Below are 19,068 nucleotides of genomic sequence, written 5' to 3' on the forward strand. Positions count from 1 at the left end.
AAAATAAGATGATAAGAAATCAAAATGAAATAAAACACAACAACGTAAGATGAAAAGGTATCACGCTGAGATTAAGAGGAAAAGAACCTAAAAAAACTGAAAGCTTGGGAGAGGGATGCGAATCTTCTTTCAAGCAATAAAAAACAGAACTGACAGTGCAGAAAACACGACCAGTGGTATATGTGGCAAAGGCAGGAGACTGCCTGGAATGTCGAGCAAAAAGATCAAGAAATGAAGATGGAAACAAGAGAAACGATGGGATACAAGAGTCAGAGGAAGGTCACAGTAAACGAGAAACCAGACTAAGTGGGAGAGAAGCCAGTCATTCAGATATTATTCAGAACTATTTTTCCAGTGCCTACTTGCCTGTTTACATTTGGGTTTTGGAGAAGCATATTTCAAAAATGAAAATGAGAAAGCCAAGGGAGTGTCAGCTGTCTCAATAGCTCTTGACAGGTCACTTTTTACGATTGCACGGGTGTAGCGTGAGCTCTGGTCCAAAGTCCTTCTTTACTTCATGCGCTTCTATTCTGGATGAAGGACCTTTGTCACATATTTTACAGTCAACTGTTAGGTCATTTCTGGTTACAGGTCAACTTTTTAATCTATGTAGCATGTGTACAAACTGATTTACATCTTTAATTAGGGAAAAGGAGAACTTGGAGAATGCAAAATGCTTATAAGAATACATATACTTAAAAAAAAAGAATACATATACTTTAAAAATACTCAAGAGAGAGACTGGGCTGCCTGGCAAAATGCGGAAAGAATTGAAGACATTGCCATCCAGCAATAGGGTGGTTGTCACGGAATGAAGCTGTAAGGCAGTCGTTCTCAACCAGCGGGATTTAGCCCTTCAGGGGCACCCTGCAATGTCTGGAGATGTGTTTGGCTGTCATACTGGGGTGGGCGGCGAGGCGCTACTTGTATCTGGTGGGCAGAGGCTAGAGATGCCACTAGATACCCTACAGTGCACAGAACAGACCCTCTCCTCCCAGTAGAATCATCCAGCCCAAAATATCAACAGTGCTGTCGTTGAGAAAATTGGCATCAGGGCTCTTAAAAATCATCTGGTAAAAATCTCCTCATTTCACATTTAGACTCAGAACACTTGGATAACTTCTGGAAGGTTAGAAATAAAGTCTAGAATTCAACTTTCTTGATTTATGCCCGTGATCATTCAACTCTACAGTTTCTTCCAAAGCCCCACATCCTTTTTCCCAAAAGCTTTCCCCAAAGCCTCTGGAAAAGTGTGTCTGAGATTCCTCTCTGCACAGATCAAGGTCTGGAATATAGCAGATGCCTGTTGCTCTGTGTGAATGTGCTTCATTTCAAAGTTCAACCTCCAAGCTGATTTTATAGCAAGGGTCAATCAGTATCTTTGGTTTTACCTGTAAGAGCTTGTTTGAATCTCAGGATGCCATAAAGTCATTTGGTCATTTGGAAAAAGCAAACAGGAATATTGAATGAGAGAGGAGCTGTAAAAGCCAAGCTATACCAAGAGATTAAAAAAAAAAATGGAAGGAAGATGAGAGCCACAGAACACAGACATGAGAAGAGCTACAAAGATGTCCCATAAAGCTCTTTTGCTGCTTATAATTTTCATTTTAAAAAACCTCATAAGTGGTACACCTTAAACTTACACAATGTTACATGGCAGGCATATTGCAATTAAAAAAAATCTCTTAAGTAGGTAACACAAACCCTTGTTTGGGTTAAAATATGTTCCAATTTTAAAATGATGCCATCAACTGAGAACCCATAGTATTTCTTTTTACAGTATATTAGTTAGTTTTGAAAGAGTTCATTCATTCATTTCTTAGAGTTGAACAGACATGAGTCAGTTGCCACCATATTACAGAAGCAACGCTGCAGGTACAAAGATAGCACACGACCCTAACTTCTGGGAATTCATGCGCTGCCAGAAGAGAGAGATGTGGAAAAATAACACCCAGGACATGATAATATAGGCATTTTCATCATCCTCCCCTTTGTGGCCAGAAGTAGGTACTCACAAGACAGAGCGTGAAGACTTAAAGAAACCACAGTTTGACTCCTTTATACATGGAATCAAGCTAAGGAGTCTAGACTTTTAATCCAGATAGAATTGGATTTCTTTTTTTTAGAGATTTTATTTATTTATTTATTCATGAGACACAGAGAGAGACAGAGACACAGGCAGAGGGAGAAGCAGGCTCCATGTAGGGAGCCCGACGTGGGACTCGATCCCAAAATCCTGGGGTCATGCCCTGAGCCAGAGGCAGATGCTTAACCACTGGGCCACACAGGCACTCTAGATGTGGGTTTGAATTTCAATCCTTCTTTTCACACTCCCTTCCTACCCCCAACCCATTGTATATTCTTGGTCAAGTCACTTATTCCCCCAGAATCTTGGTCTCCTCATCAGAAAAATCAGGAAACTAAAATACATTAAGTGTCTATGCAGAGAACCTATAGTTAATAATACTGCGTTGTACGGTTAAAATGAAATACTTTGTTAAGAGGGCAGATTGTTATGTTAAGGCTCTTATCACAATACAGAATAATAATAATAATAATAATAATAATAATAATAATAAAGGAAGAAATAAAGAGAACAGGAGGGCACTTCTGGAGGTGATGGGTAATCTATGACATAGACTGTAGTGATGGTTTCATGGTTTCATGGGTGTAAACTTATCTCCAAACTCACCAAGTCGTACCCATTAAATCTGTACAGCTCTTTGTAGGTCAATCATACCTCAATAAAATGGTTTAAAAAAACACATGAAGTGTTTAGGACCAGGTAGGAAATTTAGTAGCCAGCTTTGTACCAGTAAGTGTGCCAAGAAGGGAAGACACTAAATATTGTGATCGTCATTATTTTCATTATTATTAAGAAGATCGTATTCTTATCTAAATGGTTTTATTAATATAAAAAATTATTTCAAGACATACACTTACCCTGGAAAATAGTTCTGTCAACAGATCATTCCGGCGAGGACTCTATTCCCATTTCCCCCAATCTCTAGGGATTACATATAACAAATTAGAAGAGTGAGCTATTTACGTCCACCTTTGGCATGTTTTCGCTGGATGGTCCTCAGGCTGTAGCAGGTGTTCTGACACAGGACTTCCTGCCTCATCTACCAACACTAGAAAAACTCTTCTGCATGGCGTATGGACGGCTCTTCTATGGGCCTCACATGCCAGAACTTTCGGTGACCCAAACAGCTGCCTCCTGAAATTGCTTTCCACAAGTGACCTGGCTTGTAGATATCTCTACCTACATCTCATAAATGCCTTTGCACCTCTTAATAAACCTCTCAGTGCATTTGAAGGTTTAATTTAGATGATAAACGGTGTTCTTTCCATTGTTGATTGAGGTTTAATAAGTAATTCTTCTCAGTAATAAATTTCCTCCACCTAAAACAGACTGAATGGATTGGAAATCGCCCACATGTTTTTTTTTTTTCTTGGAAAATTGTATTTGTCTATTTGTCGCTCCACCCACTCCACATTCACATTTGAGAGGTGCTAAATAAGCCACACATTTGAAAATGTCATGCATGTCTAATTTTATGCCTGGCAACATAAATTTTTTTTTTAATTTTAAGGAAAGTAAACAATATGCCACATTTCAAAACTTTTGCCTAGCCTTATGTTATTGTTACATAGCACACATAATCCACCATTACAGCAATTTACCTATAAAATTTCATCTTTGAAAAATGGAAAACCATATGCTTTTCGTTTCTATGGTATGTAGGGAGCCTGGATGCAAATAATGGCATTTGATCTCTCATAAATATAATTATTGCCAGAGGGAAAAATCCTGTGCTGTATTTTTCCCTTTGCCATGGAATCAACAAAATTATGGGAAACAGAATCAGAATATTATGTGTTTGACAATTGCAAAAGTGATAATAGCATAGCCATTACTGAGAAAGCCAAGTTGAAAAACTGACTTTAAATCAAGGTCATGATCAAAAATGCTCGAACATTTCCATAGATAAACTTGTTTTCGAGAGCCACATTTGACAATCCCTAAATGTGAATTGTTGACTTGTCAGTGGTGGAGGGGCATCAGATAAATTTTAACTTCACCTTAATCCTGCCTAGTAGGCAGTATTTTTCTATTCGTGTTAATTCCTTCCTAGGTATTGCTGGTTTCTCTGTTACTTTTGAAAGTGACTTTTTCTCTTTAAAGTTTAAGAGTGTGGGGTGCCTGGAGGGCTCAGTCACTTACGCCTCCAACCCTCAATTTTGGCTCAGGTCATGATCCTTGGGGGGTGGAGGGGTGGGATGGAGCACCGGGCCAGGCTCCGTGCTCAGCGCCGAGTTTGCTTGTCCCTCTCCCTCTACTCCACCTCCTGCTCTCTCTCTCTCAAATAAATAAATTAATTAAATCTTTAAAAAAATGTTAAGATTGTTTGAAATATATCATTCTTTCACTTATTCAAGAGCGACTGGAACACAAATCAAAAGTGTTGCTTCTGTCTCTACCCCCCACCTCCAACTCGTTCCTCTCCCACGAAGTGGGAGCTCCACCACCCAGGAGCTCAGCCAACCTTAATTTATTTCTTTCCTTCTCCCTGAGAGTCAGTGCACGGGAAGTCCTGTTGTATCCATCTGCAAATAAATCCCAACCGTTCACTTCTCTCCATCTCCGTTGCCATCCCTACTCTGGATACATTGTCATCAGGCTAACATGATGGCTTCTAGAAGACTCCTGCCCCCACACTTGGCCTGGTGCTCTGTCTCCAACCACGCTCTCATCAGCGAGCACCCGCTCTGGTAAATACACCTGTCAAATCACATCAAATATCTGCTTAAAACTCTCAGCTTTCTCCCTTCTGTTGAGCCCGGAGAGGCTGAAGTTTCTTCCCACCCCAGCTGCTCCATCCACTGTATCCTCTGCCTGGGGGATCCTCTCCCCACATTTTCACATGTCTCGGAAGTCTCAGAGTGCCGTGTTCTGCTCACTATGATGGCATCTCTTCGTGGCACTGACCAGATTTGATTTTCAAAAGAAATGAACAGACTTCATTTTTTCAGAGCAGTTTTAGGTTTACAGGAAAACAGCAGAGAGTACACAGTTCTCATACATCCTCATTCCCTACTTCCATAAACAATTTGCCCTGGTAACATTTTGCATTAGTGCGGTTACCCGTGTTACAATTGGTGACCCAATACTGATGTATCACAATTAGCGGAGGTCCTTCTTCTAGATTAGGGCTCGCTCTTTGGGTTGCACATTCTATGGGTCTTAACAAAATCCATGCTGTCACGGACCCACTGCTATGATATCAAACAGAATGGTTTCCCTGCCCTAAAACCCCGTTGTGCTCCTCCTTTTCATCTCCTCCCCTGCAGCCTCTGACCAACCACTGAGCTTTTCACTGTCACTCTGGTTTTGCCTTTTCCAGAATGTCAAGTGCTCGGAATCATACAGTCTGTCTACTATTCGATTAGAAAAAATACTAACTGCATTATTGACCGAGTCCCCCTCTAGAGGCCAGGCCCCACCAGAATAGGGACCTTCCCCGTCTTGTTCTCTCCTTGGCCACAGCGCCAACCACAGGTGCACAGTGGAGCCTCTGCAGGAATTTGTGGATCAAATGAGTGGATGAACCTACCTGCCGACCCCCTAGAGAGCAATCACCTCTTGATCACTTTTGAGACATTCCTTTCTCAATGTCTTCTAGTAGCTTTGGAACCCACTTATCTAGGTTTCTGACTTTTATGTTGCTGCTTGGCAGAAATCGGGCAAAGGAGAGCTGTTCCCTGGCCTCAAGTGGTTGAGAGTGTGGCCATTGTGGGTCCTTCTGCCTCTGGAGCCCAGCATGTCTCTGGGAGAGATTTATCCCATCAATGCTGCACATGGAGGAGCTCCCTGAGTTCCAGATGCAGAACCTGGGATGTCTCCTCCACGGAGAGAGCCTTCCTTCCTTGTCGTTGCTCTGATCCATCTTAGCCCTTTGCTGCCTGTACAATCCCTATTTGGAGCACTCTCTACCCCTTTCTAGTCCCCTCTTCCTCCCATCTTTCCATCCGAGAAGCAGAAAAACACTCTCATTGTAGATGACAAGAGAGAAAATAGCACTCAAGGCTTCCTGTACTAAGGAAAAGAAGAACCACATAGTGTAAAGTGCAGTTAACTCTAACAACAACAAAAAACCCCAAAACAACAAAACCCACACCTTCTAAAATACTCAAATAATAATAATAATAATAATAATAATAATAATAATAATAATAAAAAATCCAGCGGTCTCTGCCACAGTTCCCCTACAACCTCCAACTTTGCCTCATTCAATTTTTTCCCCTAAAGCTCCAGCATTTAATACACCAAAATCGATTTTCTTCCTCAATCCTTAAATTAGTCTTTTGTTTACTGTTCCACGATTTTTAGAAATCTTCTTTCTAAAAATCATCCCCCTGGAGGCAGAAGCCTCTTGATTCATGACGATGGAAGCTTGAGGATGTCCTTACTATTTCCTACATTTAGACTCCAGGAAATATGTCCATCATCACCCTATTACAGGCCTTAATTATTTTATATTCTTAGACCTACACAGCCTCTGTCTTTCCCAACCCAGCCCTAATCTTTCTAACATCAACCTCTTCCCAGCAGGGGAAGCATAAATGAACAGAAACCAAAAAGACACTTAGCAACACTGTTGGATGTGGAAAGGGTGAGTACTGTGATGTGTTTTCGGGGGCATTTAAAGCTAAGGAACAGATATTTTTGAAAATGTACAAAATTAAAAAAGAATGTAGCACAAAGAAAAAAAATATTAAAACCCATTTGTAAAACTTCAAGTATTTTAAATTACATCACAGAATTTTTAAAAGAATAGGAAATCTTACCAAAGTATTTGAAAAGTAGCCCTTAACTCATTCAACACAAAATAGCACTGCCTAATTGAGTGGGTTTATTCTGGGTTCCTTTGTTTTTTTTTTTTTTTAAACTAGAAATACACTTTCAAAGGCTACACACTTGTAATTGGTAATTTATAGAACTATTTGCAGTGTATATTTTCGTATACAATACTTTTTGTATTCATTCACCCAAAAATTTAGTTGGCAGTGAATCCTCCAGCCTTTGAGCCTATACTCATCTCCTTTTAATGCCTAGAATTTCATAGAATGCTATCTAGGTCCTTTAAAAAATAAAGCAATCAGCACTATCCAAGATGTAAGCCTGCCCCTAAGACATGTTTCCTTTTAAAATTTTTCCTGAGTTCCACAAAGGTTATATAAAAGAAGAAATAAAGTGAGCCCAAAGTGTGCCCATGAGACCTGAATGACTTCGAGGGCTCCCGGGACCTGGGCAATACACTTTCTAAAGCTTCATTCCAGGTTGATGGGGTTACTAAAAGCCTCGGGGCAACCAAGGCCTTACTCTGCAGGTCAGAATCCTTAATTCCACAGGATTCCCTCTACCTGTCAGGTCAGAAGACTCCCAATCTAACAGGACCGTCACCTTGCTTCTGTTCCCAGGCTTTTCAACATTCATTTGCATGTCCATGTATCCAGTACTCTTAAGCAGTGGCTCAGGAAGGGATAAAATATATAAAGAAGCAAACTTACCATCAAACACGTTACTATAATAACAAAGATGCTGAGAAAAATGACAACAGCGTAAAATCCTTCTTTGCTCCAGATTTTGTCCGCTTCGTGCTGCCCTTGTAAAACATTTTTCTTTAAAAGCAAAACAGAAAGTCCGATGTTAAATGAGAGTTTGAGGAGACTGGCATTCTTTTCAGACACTCAGCGTATTTTTAGCTTTATCGCATGCAGTGCAGAGCAGCACACCTACATCCCCCGCTGCCCGCCGCGTCTCTAAGGCGGGGTCCTCACTCATGACAGGTGGCTTGATCCCCTGCGGGAGAGCAAGCCTGCCTCACGTGGCCTACTGGGGCCTGGCCTTCGTCAACACCCCTCCAACAGCCTCTCTTCGAAGTTACCTGGCTCATAAAATAAAAGAGTTCTGTTCTTTGCTGTGTTGAGGCAATTGCTTCTGCAGCTTTCCTTGCCTGCTCCAAGGCCCCTCCCACAACACCGACTCCCGGCTCTTGACTTTCAAACAAAAGTGAAACAGGTGCAAACAAGATCTCACGATGCCTTTATAAACAGAGCCACAGTGTCAGCATCATTTCCTTCTTTTTTTCTCCTCTTTCATAAAAGCTTTTTATTTTTTTATTTTTTTCTTTCAATGCAGTCTACGTTGTCAAAATCTGATTGAAGTTCACCTCAACCGTACAGATTGTTAGGAGATTATATTTTATTTAAAAGCAACAGGGAACAAGATCACAAAGTCCAGAACTGCTTGGTAATAAAAGGTAAAATATGTAGTTTTATTTGTGCTTTTCAGATTTTTTTTTTCTTATTACTTGGTGGGAGGGAGGAGGAGAAGCTGAATAAAATGTGAATGAATGCCTTAGTTTCATACCTATTTGGTATCACACGTTAGAATGCCATTAAATTTTATAATTCAGTGAGATTTACAGATTTAGAGCTAAGGAAACGTTAGCTTGAAACCAAAGGTCTACAGGTAGGAGAAACATAAGGGTTAAATCAAGTCAAATGCTTCTGCTTTTCTAAAATTCCACTTTGGTAAAGTGTGTCCTTTACTCTCTTGAGCAAGAATCCTCATCTGTCCTTGGATAGTGTCTCCAACAATTAAGAGAGACTTGAGCAACAGGATGTTGAACGATGGAAAGTCACATGGAGAGAGGCTGCAGAGAATGAGAGGTTATCCTGGGCAGGTGAGCACCTGGCTTAATGTCACCGCCGGGGTGACTTCAGCCTCTACTTCCTGGAAGAGAGGATCCACCTAGCTGATCCCAGTCAACCACAGGATTATGGGAAATCAATAGTTGTCTCAAAAAAAAAAAAAGGCCTTGAACAGAAATCTATTCTTGTAGGTGTCTGAACTTTGAGATCATTGTTAATTATTTTTCAAGACTTTAAAAAATATAAAATACATTTAACATTTGTAATAGACAAAAAAAATATTTGCCTTAAAAAAATACTTTGTGAAAACTTTTATCCTGGAACTCCAGTAAGTGTTGCTGGGGAACAAAACAGAACAAAAAAGGTCTTAGGGTTCAGTTGTGATGATAAAAATGACCTGAGGCAGGGACGTCTGGGGGGCTCAGCGGTTGAACGTCCGCCTTCAGCTCAGGTCATGATCCTGGGGTCCTGGGATCGAGTCCCACATCGGGCTCCCCGCAGGGAGCCTGCTTCTCCCTCTGCCTGTGTCTCTGCCTCTGTCTCTGTGTCTCTCATGAATAAATAAGTAAAATCTTAAAAAAAAAATTGACCTGAGGCAGACTCCTATTGCTTGAAGGAGTCAAGTTTCTATTTGCTTATAAAACATTTATATGCTCATCACCACATCTTGCCTACTTCCTAAGACACAGATAAGTTCATGGATATAAGAAATGATTTGCATATATGTAAAGAATATGTAAGGGGTAAGTTGAGGGAGAATCTGAAAACACTTGCTTGATGAAATGACTGGAAACCAAGAATCCTGCCGGAAAGGAAGTCTTGGATTCAAGTGGTGACTTGTCTTTTACTCTGCCCTCAGCCAGATCATATTTAATATAATACTCCTGAAAACATAGCTGGAAACTAATAGAAAAGAAAACTCTTGTAGGAATCAGGTATAAATATGGAAATGAGTTTTTTTTTACAGGCAACTAAATAACATCTATTGCTTGCTATAAAAGCAAACGAGTTAAGCCTTCAAGTAGGCAGCCTAAACTTGTCAGATTTAAGTATGAGGATCTGAGCTTTAGTTCATGTAAAAGTTGGATAAAAAGGGGTGGTTAGGTGGGTGGAAAGAGATTTTGTGTTCCTAACCTGATTTTGGTTCATTTCTTTTTCTTTTTTCTGCTATAGTTCGACACCTCCTGGAATATCAACATGTTCCTTTCTGCCTAAGACAAATCTGTTTTCTTTTCTCTTTTAACTAAAGTGGTGATGATGGAAGAATTAACCTCCTACCTGCCCCCCGCCCCCCAACTCCCAGTTAGAAAGGCACATATTTTGAACTCCTAGAACTTAGTCAGTGCACTTTCTTGGTAAATAGATTTCCTTCTGAGTCATGCTATTACTGCTGAGCACTACTGTATTTGTACAGAGATCTAAAAAAATTGATAAGGACAGGGTAATAAATGGAAAAGTTTGTTAAGATCCCACAAGTCAAAAGATTATAATCCACATTAATCTGCAATCTAACCTTTGCATAAGGTTAATGTGATGCCTTTATATTTTGTCAAGGGGCTGAGGGTTCAATAATTCAGAGGTTCCACAGCCAGGTCGAGCCTAAAGCCACTGTATCATCTTTACCTCGTATTTCATAGCTGCATCTACCTACATCGCTTTGCCCTTTAACTTCGTTGCAGTGAAAGAAGCTGCTGGGTTGTGTTTTATCTTATTACTTCAAATTTGGGCAGTTTCCTGTATCCGTAACATGGCTTCTCTATGTCCTGTTTAATACTTTGATGCACTATCCTTGTCTTGTTGGTTTTTTTTTTTAAACCAATTCTGATCCCAAGTGGTGGGAGACATCCCAAATGCGAGGAGAAATGATACAGAGGCTTCAGGAGATATATCTTTTGAGAAGAGATGAAGCACACAGAATAAGAATGAAATGGAAATATTATAAATTATCTGGTTAATTGATTGAATTAGGCAGATAAATGGGGTGTATCCTACAACAATGTAATTTTGTTTGATCAATGCCAAATTCCCACTGTATTATCCACAAAGTGAACAGTCGTTCTGAATGATCCGATGCAGGTTAGCATTAATTCTATTCCTCCTCTGCATTGTATGGCCAGAACTCTAATTCTTTAGATTGCTGGCTAATGTTCTAGTTTCGAGGAACAATCACCATACTCATGGGTTATGGCATATATTTATTTGGTATGTTTTTTTCTCTTTGGAAATATTCTATGAAAGTATCACTCAGCAAATTGGCCTGTTATTTTTATTTTTATTTTTTTGGCCTGTTATTTAAAGAAGGCAACTTTCTCCTTTGAGACATAAGACCTGTCAAACTGCAATGATTTGCAATTAAACGACATCAGCAAATCCTAAATATTTTTTCATTCAGTGCAGAACTTGCTATTTCAATAGATATTAATTAATTAATTAAAAAATTTAAGATTAATTTCATAAATTAATTTTTTCATAAATTAATTTTTAAAATTAATTTCATAACATTTAAAAATATAAACTAAAATAATGAATTTCATTCTATTTCCTTAAGATATAACTTACTAGGCAACAGCATCTTATAATAAAATAATATTGATGTTCCTACATCGTTCGAGGTCATAAAAACATCTAGAAGAAATAATGTCTTTTCTCTTAAAAAACTCAGGTTCAAAGTGAAAACAGATGAATAAACAAAAATAATTCTCTGGTATTTTTGTTTTCCAAGAGTCATCACTAATTAAAAAAAAAAATCAAGCAAATACGGAAAGTGCAATGACAAAAAACATGTCCTTCCCTGAAAGTAATTAACATAAGTTTAGAAATGGATGCTTTAAGACATCATTCACAATATTCTATAATCCAGATAAAGGACGAAAAACCAAAATACCAATATTCTTTCTTTTTTTTTTTTTTTTCCTGTTAATCGAAATGTTAGTTACTACAGCACAGCTATCATTTTGGGATAAAAATGGAAAAGAATGGGTTGAGGCCTAAGCTGTTGGTCACACATTAATGACAAAGATGAACAGAGAAATGGGGAGACTCACAGAATACTGTCACCAGCTTAAACAAATACCAACAGATGCCTCCACGGTGCCCCTCTGGATGCTGTGTGGCTGAGGCTCCCCATGACTGGAGGTGGCTTTCTCTTCCTTCTGCATTAGAGCTTCAGGGCAGAGAGGGTAATGCTGGACCTATTCTAGAACTCCCTCAACAAAAGCCTCAAATAATCCATCTGTCCTTGGTGAAACGCCTCTTCTATCCAACTAAAATACTTCCTAGTCTCCTACAATGTAACATTTTCTAGATTCTAGATTTCCTAGATTTCTAATTTCCTACATTTTCATAAAACATATCACGTTTTGACCATCAAATACACTTCTATTGCTCAAGGGCAGTACGGACCTGTGGTCTATGGTGGGTTAACAGTTCTGTGACAAGCTCCTCATCGTCACTGGGCTGAGGTGTGTTGAAGGACAAATACCTGATTTTAACCATTTTTTTTTTTTTTTTGTTGGGTGAGCTTCTCTTGGTTCGCAAATCTGGATGACTCATTAAGCTGCTGTATTCCTAAAGTGTTCAGGATGGCATTTATTTTTTTCTCTTTTTTCTTTTTTCAGGATGGCATTTAAACTCAGAATAAAGCAACAGGGAGGAATGCTTATAATATTCACTGAAAGCTTACAGGAAGAAGAATACATGAACCCAATGGTCTTTTTAAATTTTGAAAAAATTGTCCTGAGTGAGATGATGTCCTAGGCAGTCTGTCGAGGGCCTACATAGGGAAATGGGGTTTGGTTCGATAACCGGAGGGAGGCTCTTCAGAGTCACATGCAGTTAGGGCTAGGGAGGGGTTTGGGGGTTGAAGCTCATATGGATTCTTTCCCCGGCCTCTCTAAGGCAGGACGTGGCCTCTTCTTCCTCAAATCTCCTGTGGCTCGGGGTGGTAACGTCACCATACACCTCCCCCGTATCCTCCTCAGCTGCTTACGTCTTATTTGCTCCACAAGAACAGAAGCTCATTGAAAGAAAAAAAATCATATTTTATTTGTTTTTATTTATTTGTTTATTCATCTGTTTGTCCGACGGTGGATATTACCTAGCCCAGCACTTAGGCCCCTCGAGTGCGCATTATATGCCAGGTACTGAAGAAGGGAACGAGAGAACAGATCCAATGAAATGGCACATGCTCTCAAGGAACCTGGTGTGTAGAAATAGATTTGAAGACCGAGACAGAACAGGGCTTTTGGTGCTAAGCTCGATGAAAACACAAAGCAAGCACCCACATCTGTGGAGGCACAAGGGAAGGCTCTGCTACGTAGTAGACTGAACTTGCAACACAAAAGTTGTACAGATGGGTCAACATATGCACAAGCCCGGAGGGAAGAGACAGTATGGGGGTGTCCCGGTACCTACTGAGTCTGGAGTTGCTGAAGCATAAACTAGGAGGGTGTTGTTCAACAATCAGACCTTATATCATATTAAGAAATCCAGACCTGATTCTATAGCGTTTAGGAAGCCATAGAAGAATCATAACCTAAGGAGGGCAGGGCCAGATTTGCTTTTAGAAAGATCACTGTGTGCGGCAAGAGAGAAAAATCCCCTGTGTGTGTGTTGGGGCGGGGGGCACAGCACAGAGAGGGCAGGGAGGGAGCAAAACTAAATGCAGCAAGACCAGCTGGAGGCTGTTGTTACAGTCATGGTCAATGATGGAATACATCTTCATTCTGCCAATAAAAAATTGTCCCGCATTCAAATTATATACGGTGCCCACTCTAGGTGAGGATTTTCATGTAGATTTCTAAAATTTAATTCACATTTCAAGTCTATAAGATAGAGGCTATGCCTTTTTTTTTTTACTAGACACATTTTGGAAAAGAAGAAACTGAGGCTCAGAGAGGCTGATACTAGACAAAGACAGACTTATTCTCGCAGAGATTAAATCACCTGCCTAAGGTCACGTGCACCTTAAGTGCTGGTTTGGGACTCAAATTTGGTCTTTTTTTTTTTTTTAAGATTTGATTTATTTACTTACTCATGAGAGACACAGAGAGAGGCAGAGACACAGGCAGAGGGAGAAGCAGGCTCACTGCAGACCTGTCGTCTATTGTGGACCTAATGTGGAGCCCAATGTGGGACTCCATCTCAGGACCCCGGGATCACGACCTGAGCCAAAGGCAGATGCTCAATCACTGAGTCACCAGGTGCCCCTCAAATTCAGTCCCACATCAGAGCTTTTTATACCACACCTGTGATAGCTGCTGAAATGTGAGGCATTGTGCTTTCCTGCAAAGGGGAAGAGACTAGGCATTAAGATGTCTAGACGTCAAATGTTGGTTTTCTACCTCACTTACTCGTCACTTTGATGAAGTCACTTAATTTCTAGGGGCCCTGCCTCCTTCTGCATTTATAAAACATTCACATACGTCCCCCAGAGTCTGATTCTATGATTCTGTGGATTCAATTACATCTATTGAGGATGATGATCATTCCAGAGAGTTTGTTACGTTGAGATGAAGCAGAAGAAATAGAAAAAGGGACAGAATTTACTCAAGAGTGAGGATGTTGGAGACGGTGGGGACAATTTATAAAGGACCAAATTTAGAGAACAAATCTGGATGGTGAGAGCAACTTAAAAAATGCCCAATTTATGGACGACAATATCCAGAGTTCTTGAAATTAGGTTTCAGAAATCAGAAATCAGAAAACAAAATGAACAAAAATGCATTTCAAATTCCAAGGTTGTGGACAGAAGTGAGTATCTGGTGACTATTACAATGAAGGCGGTGAGGAGCACACCTGTTAGGGGAGAAAGATACAGGGGTGGTTCTTCTTTGAGATTCCAGTGTCAAGTAATCACCTGACAAGTATATCCAAATGGCTTTTCTTCCATAGAATTTACTGGATAAGTCAAAATAAGTTACAAGGTCGTAAAGATTCAGAGGAGAAAGTGTCTCGGAGTGGATCTTTGATGTGAAAATAAATTTCCTTAAGGAATAAACATACTGAGTATGAAGATCAGAGATTTCTGACCCTTAGGGAGATTTTTATTATCAAATAACACGCAATAAACAGCTTTCATTTTGACGCCTCCTGGGATCGAGTTACCCTGTCATGCTAACCATGCACATTTTCTAAATGAAATATTCCATGAATGGGATCCCTGGGTGGCGCAGCGGTTTGGCGCCTGCCTTTGGCCCAGGGCGCGATCCTGGAGACCCGGGATCGAATCCCACGTCAGGCTCCCGGTGCATGGAGCCTGCTTCTCCCTCTGCCTGTGTCTCTGCCTCTCTCTCTCTCTCTCTCTCTCTCTCTCTCTCTCTCTCTCTCTGTGTGTGTGTGACTATCATAAATAAATAAATTAAAAAAAAAAAAGAAATATTCCATGAACAACATACCTCAGGGGAGACTTCTATAATTCCAAATTGGGATAAACTCTGATGTAAAACATTTATATTGAGTGAACGCAGCACTTCCTCCGATGGCAGGGCATCAGGAATTCCTGCTTTTCGGTTTATAGGAGACACAAATAGTTCAACACTGTTCTTCTTTTCCTAGTAAAAGCAGATTATTTGTGTATGTTAACAGACATTGTACACAGCTTCGGGAAGTGTTCTCATCTTTTCTCTAGAATCATTAAAGAAAATCAGAACCCCAGGGTCTCCAAAGGCATCCTGGAGATCACATTGTTAGTTATGTATCACACTTAATATCATCGGCCCAAAGCCTGGACTCTTCCAATGGCTTTCTTTCAAGATTTGTAACTTTGTATTTCACTGGATGCTGGCTTAATTTCCACTGCATACTGTAATTTTTGAAATACAGCGTTCAGATGTGCCCAGAGTCGTTGTGTGTATGGAAGCATTTTAAAAACCAAATAAATTAAATAAACCCTGATACCATAGTACCATTGTCAGACATCACTGCTCCATATATTTTTCTGACTCGTAGTAATCTGAAGGCTGGACTAACTAAGGAAGCTGAGGCTAGATGAGCTTGGAAGTTGCTTCCCTGCTCCTGTCCTTTACCTCAAATATATTATACCTTAAAAATCTACCCTCGGTAGAAACGCGTATAACTGTGCAGTAATAATCATGGTACTTTCCTCTGAGTATTACCTGGTAGCATGACCTCATTAACTGACATGGTAACGGAGGATTTCTCACCCTAGATGACTGATATGCCACATGCGCACACGAGAGACTGAACACCGCACAACAATAGCATTGTCACCTCTCCTTCACAACTTCTACAAGGCACTTGAAGAGGGCATCACTGTTAGTCTTTTCTCTGTGGTCCATGCTAGCAAACGTTCTTTCAGTGCAATTTGTCATAAGCTCAGCTGGGTATGAAACGCAGTGTCATGCTTGCTTTGGCAGCACAGACACTAACATGCAGGCCTCAGTGTACCTCTCACAATCCAGGGAAAAAAACCATCTCCGTGTCCGCAGAGGACATCGGATAATGACTTCATATAGCATAATGCTGATGTGACACCTGTCTATAATAACTTAAATAGTTTCTGACCTAATAACAACAATAGTAGGAACAGATCACTTATCTGGTGCCTGACGCTCCGGGGTACCTTACATCTATAATCTGATTTAATGCTCAGAACGCCTCCAGGGTAGAGGTATTCTGGTTATGGGCGCTTTGCAGATAAAGAAACCTAAGTGGCCTGCCTGAGGTCACACGCTGGGGTCTGGCCAAGCTGGAGACAGAGGACAGTCCTGTCTACCTGCCACCAAAGCACGCGCTCTTAATCACTGTGCTTGGCCACCTTAGGCATCACCGGAGCTCCACTTGTTATAATAAGTGATCTTAGAAACAGACTCATATAAAGGCCACTGACATTCTCTGAGGAGGAGCACATACCTCCCTGGGTGTGACAATCCTCTTGTCCCTGCAAAGAGCTATTATGCTCCTTAAATCTAAACATAAAAGTATATCTAAGCACAGGCACACACAGTTTAGGTGTAGATGTAAAACAGCTATAGCACCTACATCTTCTCACTTGAACAAGCTATGCCCTGGATACAAATCCTCAAATTAACTCTTTCAGGATACCGGGGCTAGTTGTATTTCCTCATCGGGGGTACTGTGTTATAAACTTCGGTGGTTTGCTTGTTTGTTTTTTAAAGTCTACTTAGTCCCAAGAAATAGTTGATTCATAGGATAGAAGTTCTTAGGGGGCCAGAAACAACTCACCCCCACACACATAAAAAAGGAAGTGAAACAAAAACTCTAAACCAAAACCAAAAGCAAATTCTTCTCCTTAGCTGAAAATGCAGATACCGATGAAAGAGAAAGATGAGCTCAAGCAGGAGCATAAGAATTTACAGCAAGGAGAACATACAGTAGGATGTACGAAGATGCCAAAGTCCCTCTTCACAGGAACCTTAGGTAATTAGCTTTTTTTACAAAGAGATCATATGATTTGAATTTGCCTTTCTCTGCCCTATGCTCACATCCACCTCCATGTGTAGATGGGAACATGTAGTTGGATGACATCAAGGTTCCCAAACACTGAGGGAATGGGGAAAGAGAGGATGTGGGTGATTGATAGCTAGGTCTGACATGGGCCCCCTACAAAGGATTCTTCGGGTTTCCTCGTCCCCACCCCAGATACTCATCTAAGTGCTCTCCTGACTTTTCAGCGTTACCCATTCTTGCATTCCATTTGGGGTGCTGTCCTTGAGGACTGGTTCTTCTTTACTCTTTATTCTAAATCCTCTGTCTTGTGAATTCACTATCCTTCATCCTGATGCACTTGAGGGGTTTTAATAATTACTGTCTGGAGACAGTGTCTTAACTGATGTAGAAGCTTTCACTCTTAGGGAGAATCTTTTGGGACTGGTGTTGGGTAGTAAGCAGCCTTGAACTAGGAGAGGGTCAACAAACTTTTTCTGCAAAAGGCCAGCCAACACATATTTTAGCTTTCAGTTTAGCCAAAAACCTGTCACAACTACTCAACACTGCCATTATAGCATGAAACCAGCCATAGTCAATATGGGAACAGATGGGTGTGGCTTGTTCCAATAAAACTTTCCTCACCAAAGACAGGTGGTATGCCAGCTTTGGCTCATGGGCCATAGAGTGATAGCATGGGTGTTCTTTATTATCAAAGCCTTTAATGAAAATCAAAGTTGGAACTCTGGGAAAGCAAGATGTAGGCATCTTACAATGAGGCGGTTGATGTGTACTTGCTGCGGTAAGAGTCCTAAAGCTGCGGCCACTCCTTGGCGGAATATCCGAAGCAAGGTTATGTTCAGCCTGTTTACATCCATTTGCAGTGTCTGAAAAATATAGAAAAAAACAAGTCAAAATTACAGCAAATCTATGGTTCAAGACATGCAGTTCCTGACTGATGACTGGCCACAACAATTTCTATGACTGATCAATTCACACTCGTGGTGCTTTATTGCATTTTTCCCAGAGATCAAATTACTGGGACATTTTAAGTGAAATTTTAAATGGTGTTAGTTAAAAAGATGGTGCAATTCGTCATAATAAATAATGCAAATGAATAATCAATTCATAAGGAATTTTACTGAAACGTGCTGGTCTTCAGTGTGAGCCCAGACGACAGAATGGAATATATGGTCTCGTACATTTCAATAATCCAGGCCTTGGGACATCTTTAATTTGTGCTCACACACAGTCACGTGCTGGGTAAGTTCCATAATGCCAGGCTTGGCAGCTTCTCTAAATAGTGATCTGCTGCTAGTGCAGGGCAAAAGAAAAAGGCGCAATAATGCATTTTCAAACTCTGGCATGGAAGCCAATGGTATTGATAGCTTGGTCTAAGGTAAGCAATTGTTATTCAATTGTTTGGGCAAATACTTTTAATTTTCAGGTTAACTTGGAAAAAAAGACAACTAAATATTTAAAAATGCCTAAAACACAAATCAATTTAACAAAATTAATAATACAGCCTTTATTTAAGCCACAGGCACTATCACTACCGTTAAAACATGAACTAGTTAACTATGTATTTTCAAAAATGCATCCTGATCATTTGAGATAGATACTTTGCGAGATGGGGAAACTAAACCTTTATGCATATCTTGTAGTGAAATAATAGTAGTTCACTAACTTGGCTGTGGTCAGTTATCAATAATTATATTCAATAGTTATTGAATACATCAATTATTTTGGTACATCAATATTGTATTGTATATTGATACATCAATAACTGTTGGATGGTTGCAATACCATCTATTCTATGAAGTGAAGCACACTTCTCTGTGCATGCTTCCCTGATAAAGAGATTGGCTTACACGCATAATCTACTGTGGTCCAAAAACTCTCAGAGGACCTTTTCACAGATTGTTGTAAAAGGAGAATGGA

General features: G+C 40.2%; 1 protein-coding gene across 2 annotated transcripts in view; it reads right to left on the reverse strand.

The window, feature by feature from the left end:
• Positions 1–19,068, reverse strand: part of PTPRR (protein tyrosine phosphatase receptor type R) — a 234,830-nt gene that overhangs the window by 92,019 nt on the left and 123,743 nt on the right. For both annotated transcript variants that reach the window (XM_055327798.1, XM_055327799.1), the window contains 3 exons: positions 17,901–18,014; positions 15,117–15,272; positions 7,576–7,686 (listed from right to left, as the gene is read on the reverse strand). In XM_055327798.1, coding sequence (XP_055183773.1) covers positions 7,576–7,686; positions 15,117–15,272; positions 17,901–18,014 — 381 coding nt within the window. The remainder of the gene's footprint in view (positions 1–7,575; positions 7,687–15,116; positions 15,273–17,900; positions 18,015–19,068) is intronic.

This window comes from Nyctereutes procyonoides, unplaced genomic scaffold (assembly GCF_905146905.1).
Source record: "Nyctereutes procyonoides isolate TBG_1078 unplaced genomic scaffold, NYPRO_anot_genome, whole genome shotgun sequence".
NCBI lineage: Eukaryota > Metazoa > Chordata > Mammalia > Carnivora > Canidae > Nyctereutes > Nyctereutes procyonoides.